The sequence below is a fragment of the Phlebotomus papatasi genome, unplaced genomic scaffold (assembly GCF_024763615.1).
Source record: "Phlebotomus papatasi isolate M1 unplaced genomic scaffold, Ppap_2.1 HiC_scaffold_581, whole genome shotgun sequence".
Classification (NCBI taxonomy): Eukaryota; Metazoa; Arthropoda; class Insecta; order Diptera; family Psychodidae; genus Phlebotomus; species Phlebotomus papatasi.
In genome coordinates, this window is record NW_026604779.1 from 2246 (window position 1) to 11850 (window position 9605).

Here is a 9605-nt window from a genome sequence, read left to right on the forward strand (position 1 = left end):
ATATATATAAATAAGAGGCTATACAAAGAGAAAAAAAAAAACAAAAACAAAATCAAATGAAAGGCAAAGGGCTAATGAAAAAAAAAAGTGTTTAAACAATGTGTGATTGGATCAGCAATACAATCCAGCGACAAATTCGTCACGTCCACTGAGCAGTAAGGTCTTAAGCTCTCCAAAGGTGAAACAACCATCCCTAAAAATACTAAAGACTGAATTGGCAAGCATGGGTGCGCAATAAATAAAACTATGTTTAAAGAGTTCTTTCTTTGGTCTGGGCACCATAAAAAATTCCCGCGAGCGAACCCCCAACGATAAATAATCATTCCGAGGTCCGCTGTTATGTTCACCGCATCTATTGAAATATAGTCTTAAAGTTTTATACACATATAATGATCTTATAGTCAGGATTCCCCAATTCCTAAACAGAGGCTCCGCGTTTTCAAACCTCCCCTTAAACGACATAATGCGTATGATAATTCTTTGCGCTGCATTAAGGCTACGCAGATGAGATGGGTACGTTGAGCCCCAGAAAGTAATACCATATTGTAGTTTTGACTGCACCATGGCATAATAAAAAGAAGATACCACATTACGCGGACACGATTCTCTGAGCCTGAAGCAATATCGCATCGAAAGCCTTAGATGAGCCCGCACTCCCTCTACATGATCCCTCCAGTTTAAAGCCTGATCTACAATTAAACCAAGATAACGAAACGCCGAAACTCTTTCGAGCTCGAAACAGGCAGAACGACACTCCCCACTCCCCAAAGATACATTATCACAGATCGAGGAATGAACGCAAAGCGATGGAACCTGAGGAGTGCCCCTCAAAGAGAAGATCATATATTTGGACTTTTTGCTTAGGAGCATGCAGTGCTGATCAAACCACAGCTTCACTTTCGCCAGGTCCAAAGCCATATCCCGCATAATTGAATGCAAATTGTCACCTGAATATGAAAGGGCTAAATCATCCGCATAAGTAGTAGGGCATCCCTTCAAGCCCACACAGTGTATGTCGTTAATGTATATGATGAATAATATGGGACCTAAAATTGAACCTTGGGGAACACCCGATTCAATGAACTTGTAGGAGCTCACCTGGGAGCCAATTCTGACACTTTGGCACCTGTCCATGAGATAAGAAGAAAACCAATCCAGTACTATACCCCTGACACCCATTGCACGCATTTTTCTCAAAAGAAGGCTGTGATTGACAGTGTCAAAAGCTTTGCAAATATCAAGAAAAAGAGCTCCCACCCTTCGATCCCCATTCAAGCCATTATATACTCTTCCCAAAAAGGCTTCCAAAGCCTGCTCACACCCTCTCCCTTCCCTAAAACCAAACTGATGATCAGAAAGGATGCCATGTTTAGTAAGAAATTTGACTAAGCGGATTTTCATTAATTTTTCATAGATTTTAGAAAATATTGAAAGCAGGGATATCGGACGAAAATTCTCCAAGGTATGCTTATCACCCTTTTTATGTACAGGGATCACAACAGCTCTTTTGAGCGCATCAGGAAAGACACCAGATAGAAAAGACAAATTCACTAAATGAGCCAACACATCAACAATGTTCCATGCGACGCCCCTCAACACTGAACAAGAGACACCGTCAAAACCACTGGAACACTGCAAAAAAAGTGTGACGCCCAAAAACACGTTAGCGCTTTAGCTTCCACTTGGTGTAACAAAAATTCTCACGTTCGGTAACGCCTGAAAATCCTGTAAGCTAAATCGCTACTTTTTTGCTGCTAAACGGGAGAGTGAGAGAAATCCAGTGACGTGAGTAATGCGTGCGCTACTGAGTTTGATGCTGAGAGTGGAGAGTGAGAGCGATGAATGCTAAGCCGCGCGAGCAACAGCAGGAAGAGAGTAAAGTGAGAGAGAGAAACAGTTAGGACTCTCGCGGAAGAAATTTTTTCACATTCCTGGAACATTCTAGAAGCGTGGGTCTCTCAGTCAGTGCAATGGCGCAGCAAAAAAATTTGCGAGTGCAATTTAATAATGAAAAGTGTTTTATAAACGTGAAATTCAGTGAAATCCTAAGCTACGAGGACTTGGAAAATAGTGGTGAGTAGTTTAATAGTGAAATATTTAAATGAGATAGGTGAAAAATGCTCTTTTTTGATGCATGGTGTATCGTGTTAAAAGCTTCTATGCTTTCAAGGAAATTTCCAGAAAAAAATAGCACTGAGGAAGAGTATTAGGTGATATTCTTAATAATATCTCCTGATGACAAAATTTCATGTCGTCTGATCGAGCTCAAATTTGACCAAAATGTGTTTCAGCACTTCCTGATCACGAATATATGGGGGCCAAGTTACGTTTCCGACCGGCCGGCCGGCCGGCCGTCCGGCCGCTCTTTGGAGCTTAATAGCTCCTAAACTAAAAGAGATATCGACTTGCGGTTTTCGGCAAAGGTTATATACCGCATGAAAATTGCAACTTGGTGCATTGACCCCCCATTCCCCACCCCTCCTTCCGCCATTTTGAAGACACCCCTTTTTTTGTTTTCTCAATAACTCCGCCCCTATGGCATCGATCGGGCTCAAATTTTAGTATGTTATAGCTGGGCCTTAGTGCTTCCCATCAATACCAAACTTAAGGTTCCTCGACCCCCCTGACCCGAGCTATTAGGGTCCAAAAAAATTTCTTAAAATGGCCATAACTCCGGTTCTAATTGTTAGAATTTAAAAAGTGAGGACTTTTTGGAAAGCTCTCGTGAAATGCCACTTCCCCTTCTAACATCGCAAGTTCATAAAACCACCACTAGGGGCGCTATTTTTAAAAAGAAGACTTTTCAATTTTCTAATAAGTTAAAATTCATTTCATTCAATTTTAGTCTTGTATTTAGGCTTAAATTTACTTTAATTTTTTTTTTATTTTTGATTTTATTTTTATTTTTATTTTTTTTTGTATAACTTTCAGTGCGCAATCAACTGTCCTTAAACGGTGGGGTGCTAAAAATTTTAGACTCAGAGGGAGTTAGAATCTTGCCAGCAGCATTCTCAGAAGTCGAAACTTCGTATTATATTATACGACACGAAGAAGATGTGTCTGATGCCATTGGAGACGTTCCAGTAAGAAATGGGTATCCGGAGGCCACTGGGAATATTGTGGAGAATCCAAATATGATGCCAACCCTTATTGCGAAGGTATTTAATTTTTTTGATCAGTAGAAGACCCAAGTCTTTGCAAAAGTACATCTAACGTAAAGTTATAAATGGTTTTGATCAATAAAATATTACATTTTGCTCAGTGATAAACGCAAAATTGATCAACACTTACTAAATCATATCTATGTTAAGATGTCAAGCTGAATTTTAAGTTCTTTATTATCATATCACTTTGCCCCAACAATGGTCCTTATTCTGAGATCAAGATAAAAATCAAAATTTAACAGTCAAGTATTTCCAAGATTAAGATTTTAGTAAAAAAAAACTGTTACAGTAGAGACTCGCTATAGGCCATCGCTCTGTAGGCCACAATTTATTGACCGTTGATTTCAAAACACTGATTTTAAGTTGGGTTATGTTTTTTTTTAGTACGCGACATGCAATGTTATCTTAATTATTTTAATATTTTTGATAAAGTTTATTGAGTAAGTTGTGATAATTGTGATCCATAAAGAAGAGAGCGAGGACGAGTACCACGCTCGCAAAGAAAGTGGAAGCCGTCGAGCAATTTCAATACTAAAAGTTGTTGATAATTTTAAAAAATTACATGGACTATAGTGCGACCCAAGTGTCAAAATCTGGAACCAAATGTGGACTATAGCGAGACTCTACTGTAGTACTGATAATTCAAAACATTTGCGAGAGGTCTTTGGGATTATTTTAGGGAAAGACGAAATTTGAATATGCCTTGATAAATTTTGAATTATTTTATTTTTAGGAGCTTCGCAAGTTTTTTAGAGTTCAAAGAACTGTTTTAATCAACGGTGCCGAGCTGTTGACAAAAAACAAGCTCACTGAGCGTGAAAGGAAGATGGCAATTCGAATAATTGCTAACCATCTTCTGCTTTATCGGCCTCAGCCCAAAAAAGATGATAAAATAGCTTACGCAAAGGCCACCGTGGAGCTCTTTCCGTCCTTAAAAATAGATTCTCCGAGGGGATATGTAAGATTTTTTTAAAATTATTCAGAATGTTTATGTGTATAAACTAATATCGTTGCATATTCTTAGGATGCAGTTTATAATCCAGATAAACGTTCTGGATTTTTGGGGAACTGCATCAATAGAATGCTATCAAGGAAGCGAGAAGAGTGTAATGTATTTGAGCCAACTGCATTGATAAACCAGGGGAATTCTTCTCCGGTACAGAACAACATTGATTATTGCATTGACTTGGAAGAAGTCAAGGATGAATTGAAAACGCTTTTCTGGCGAAATGACGAAAAAAAAAATTTGATGCCATGGAGAAAACCTTCCCGATCCGACGAAAGTTTTTGAAAACACCACAAAAGAAGAACATTCTTCTAGAGTATCCAAGGTTTTTGGATACACGGGGATTGGTGAGTTTTACTTTTTTCAAGATTGTTTACTAAAAATTTATTGTAATTTTGTACTTGTTTTCCTGTAACAATTTTTATTTTACTTCACATGTAGATTCAGCTTGATTTCCAATTGCTTTTCCCTGATAAGAACAACTGCTTGAAGGAGTTGTTTGATGAAGAATTTCAAACAAAGCTATGTACTTTCGGAAATACTCAAGCAATGCGCAAAATAGACAATGGTATGTATAATTTTCTATCTTTATTATATGTCTTATAAATGCTTTTTTTATTACATATATTGCTTTCTTGCTACTTATTTTGAATAAATCAAGGGTGCTGTTTTGCATAATAAATTTCTATAAAGAGTTTACAAGATTGATGCCAGTCAATTTTACAAGTGCATATTTCAAATTTTAAACAATCCTCTCACCCTTGAGAAAACGAAAGTGCAAAAATTTAAGTCAAATATTTAGCGTAGAAATAAAAAAATCATATTATTAATTGAAGACGAATGAATCTTAATTTATTTTTAAAAATTACTACTCTTAGTAATTACTTAACGAATCAGGTGATTCTAACAACTTAAAACCGAGTATATTTTCTTTTCCTATACTTTTAAAAGTTCATTATTTTTCTCACGTTGCTCATTAAGTTTGAAGTAAAGAAACACAAAAAAGTTACTTTTGATATTTTTGAAAAAAGGCAATGAACTCATGCCCAACATTGTTAGTCTAATTTCTGAAAGATTTGTTCGTTATTTAGAATTGAAGAAACGAGACACTATTCTGATCTTTTGTAAAAGAGGCAAAACTTGTTCTAAAATTTAAAAAGTGAGACTTTCCATTTTCATAATTGTCCTGAAATACTCAAAAAGTTTTTGTACAGACATTCATTACCGTGAGATATTTATTTTTCAGAAATTAAATTTTTAATAACTCTTCAAAACGTTCAGTAACTCTTAGTAATTCTTCAAAACATTATACTATATATATATATATATATATATATATATATATATATATATATATATATATATATATATATATATATATATATATATATATAATCAAATACGTTTATTTACACGCTTGCTTGTATGATATTACACGCTTTACTATGAGAGTGAGCGAGATGACTAGATTTACATTTCATTCACTCAAATTGAAATGTCAAAAACATGTTTACAAAACAAATATTATTGTGCGCTAGGCATATCTCACATAATCAGAGGAACTTTGTTTTATATTTATTTTTACATTTTTTTTTCTTTTTCATTGTAATGTAAAATCTAGGATGGCCCACGCCAATTTGGGCAACTCTCAACTGGCTGTCACTGTTGCCACCAACTGGTGGAGGTCGAGGTCACCAAGGTATACCAAGTCTCAAAGAAGCCTGCGGAAATTTGATACAGTTTTACGAGGCAGGCAGAGTGCCTGATGCAAAACCGTCTCCAACTATCATCGCGCAGGGGAACACAAGGAGCGACATCAGAAAGTTTTACGTGTCTTTGGATGAGAGTCTCATAGTAACCAATGATTCCTTTCTTGATGCGTTGGACATTATGTTCAAGATGCATTTTGTATTCGATTTGGAGTATGAAGCCTCACTGCGCAACTTTTTCCGTTACATTCAGAACTACGTGTTCAAAATTAAGGGAAATGAAACTCCCAATACTACTATCAATAAGTGTCGTATGATTTTGATGTCCAATGAGTAATATCAAGTGCCAAATTTGTGATAAATTTTTTGAAAACCCAGCAGTTTATATTAAAGATCTGCAATATGTGCACTTATTCAATTATGGACCGAAAACAGTTATAAAATGCGGATATATATCTTGCTCAAAAACTTTTGCATCGCTTAAAGGATTAAAACATCACATGAGTGTTTGTTTCCACGGACAAATCCCCAGTGTTTCTTCACGTTCATTGCAACCTAATGCTCCTAACAATTCAAGAAACGACCCATCAACTTTAATAGAAGAGTCACAACTAACTTTTTCCGAATATTATGAATCAGATGTTTCCGTTCAAAGTTTAGAAAAAAGCGATCATGAAGAATTAATTTCTAGCTTAAAAAATTTTGCAAATGATATACACAATTTTACTGTCTCCAATGTTGTATTAAATTTCATATTCACTTTCCTTTATTTATTTTTGAATATTTTGTTTTCAATAATTAGAAGTATTATAATGTCATCTCCTCGCTTGGAAGTTGCATTAGAAAAGCTTTCTGAAATTCAAACTTCATTAACCGCAGTCGTGTCTGACAGTAAAAGTACATATATGAGAAGAAAGAACGTATTTTCTAAAATGCCAGAACCGGAAGAAATTTTGTTAACTATGAAAACAAAGAGGAGAATGGAAATAAGTAGTAAAACTTTTTTGAATGTACAACAACCAGTTACATTTGCTAAGATAAGCCTAATAGAAACATTAAAATTTGTTTTTAACTTGCCCCAAACTCAGACACTGAAGTATTCACTTGATGAAAATGAACATGACTCAACTTTGATCAAAGGCTTTCATGACGGTTCTGTCTTTAAGACTAATTTCAATAATCTGAACAAAAATGAATTGATTTTTATAAGTCTTTATTTCGATGAATTTGAAACAGTGAACCCGATTGGAACAAAAATTGGTAAACATAAAATAGGAGCATTTTATTTCAATATTTGTAACGTTCAACGAGGACAAAATTCAAAGTTGGATCATATATATCTCTTTGCACTAATAAAAATGGAAGATTTGAAAAACAGTGATTTCAACGATGTTGTAAAGGTTCTTATTAAAGACTTAAAAAAACTGGAAAATGAAGGGGTGGAAATTAATTGGAATGGCAGTATTAAAAATATTAAAGGGTTCTTGCTAAACATTTGTGGTGATAATTTAGGTCTAAACCATCTGCTGGGTTTTAAAAAAAATTTTAACAGCGACTACTTTTGTCGCATATGTCTTTGTAAACTTGATGAGATACAGTACAAATTTCGAGAAGAAGACTTTTCAATGAGAACCAAAGAGACTTATGAAAATGATGTTTCCAAATTAGGTAACAATTCAGATCATATTAGAGGAGTCAGAGAAAACTCACTTTTTAATGATTTGCAATATTTCCATGTGGTGAAAAATCCTTCTATAGACATCATGCACGATGTCTTAGAAGGGGTTGCTCAATATGAATTGAATTTATTTTTTAATTATCTAATTGATCATAAGCATAACACCCTACATGAGATTAATTCTTTGATATCCTCATTCAATTTTGCTTTTGAAGAAAGGAGAAATTTGCCATCTCCCATTCGACTAAAAGGAAAGAATCACATCGGACAAAATGCAAGTCAATGTTGGACACTTCTAGTAAATCTACCATTAATATTTTACAGTCATTTCAAAAATTATACGGATCCGAGTTTAAAACAAGTGTGTCAACTTATGATATTATTAATAAAAATTTCTCGCATTATTTTTTCTTATGAAATCAAAACTTCATCCATCAATGAGCTTAAAACTTTGATTTTCGAGCACCATTCTCTTTTAAAAAAAAATTTCCCTAATTTCCTTCTGAAAGCCAAGCATCATCATATGATACACTATCCAAGTATTATATTAAAAATGGGTCCACTGGTGAATACTTGGTCGATGCGCTTTGAAGGAAAGCATTCATGTCTCAAAACTTTCGCAAAATCAAGTAAAAATTTCAAAAACATACCTAAATCTTTGTCAATCAAACATCAAGAAGTTCTATATAATAAATTAATTAAAGAAAATGAGAAAAATGATGTTCATATACTTAGTAATCCAACAGACAGTATTGAACTTATTACCCAAAAATTAAATATCACAGATGAAAAAAATGACTTAATTTTTCTAAAACACATACCAAATTACAAAGATTTTGTCTCAGGGGTGTTTTTCTTCTATAAGGCTTTAAATAATCAAAATGGATACTTTTATAAAATCCTAGACATATTTATGGTACAAACCAAATATTATATTAGTGCACAAAAATATGAAATTGAAAAATTTGATGAAGACTTACAAGTCTATAAAATAGTTATCACAGATAATAATATCACAATTGTTAACTTTGATGAAATTCAATGTAAAAAAACATTTTCCCCATGTTTCATGAATTCTATGATATTTATTGTTAGTAAAGTAATTATAAATTAAAATGTATTTTAATGAATAAAAAATTTATAATAAAAAAATGTAATTTTATTTCCTATGTGAATATAAATATGGGTTCAAAATGATGCTAAAATTGGGTTTTCTTTGAAAACGAAATCACTAACATATTGTGTGCCATTTCAGACCTGCTTCGTTAGTAAAAATTGCTAAGAAATGTATCTAAATTAATAAATGATTTGTACTAAAAATTTCTAACGTTATTTTATATTTTTACGTGCATTTTGATAGCAAATGCATTAACAAAATGATGCTTTATTGATCTACAGAATGTAGCTAAACACGCTTACGATTTGTATACAAATTTACCACACCAAGTGGAAGTCCATCTGGCGCAACCCAAACGTAAGCGAATTCGCTCACAAATTTTTTTGAGTGTGAAGAACTGTTTCAAAAGAAACTTCTGCTGAAAATGCCTCATTAAGGGCATAATTGGCCACAAAATGATTGACATACTTTCCGCAAAAGAACCCACCCTCATGATCTCCATAATATAACTTGAAGCTTTCACAAGCCAATCAACCCCTTTTCGTGGCGTGCAAATTGGCCAAGTGACTGAAGGTAATTTTCCATACTTGCCTTCCAACCGAGGAAAGTGCTTTGTGCAGCTTTCGGATAAAATTCATTCAACTGAGTGAGAATCTCAACACTTGGTGTATTAAATTAATGATTATTTTGTTGCTCAATGACTTGAAGATCTTCAAAATCCATCGTGCTTGCCTTTTTTTTGCAATCAGAGCGTTTCTTTATTGTCCATCTTCAAGAAACTTTATGTGTGTACTATATCGTGGATATTCTTATGACTTTTATTGCGTTTTAAGAGGCAGTTTTCTGATTTAAATCGACAATTTCTTTTCACTATATAATTATATTGTTGTTAGAATTTTATTCATTGCTTTTTTAACTTTATTTTCGCTAA

General features: G+C 34.0%; 1 protein-coding gene across 1 annotated transcript; it reads left to right on the forward strand.

Annotated features, from left to right (window-relative positions):
• The first annotated feature begins 1675 nt into the window (after window positions 1-1675).
• LOC129809293 (uncharacterized) lies at window positions 1676-8691 on the forward strand. The gene is made up of 6 exons (XM_055859128.1): window positions 1676-2073; window positions 2932-3158; window positions 3898-4122; window positions 4189-4517; window positions 4612-4738; window positions 5792-8691. The coding sequence occupies exon 6, from the start codon at window positions 6209-6211 to the stop codon at window positions 8669-8671; it is 2463 nt and encodes an 820-aa protein (XP_055715103.1). The 5' UTR covers window positions 1676-2073; window positions 2932-3158; window positions 3898-4122; window positions 4189-4517; window positions 4612-4738; window positions 5792-6208; the 3' UTR covers window positions 8672-8691.
• Window positions 8692-9605: the final 914 nt, after the last annotated feature.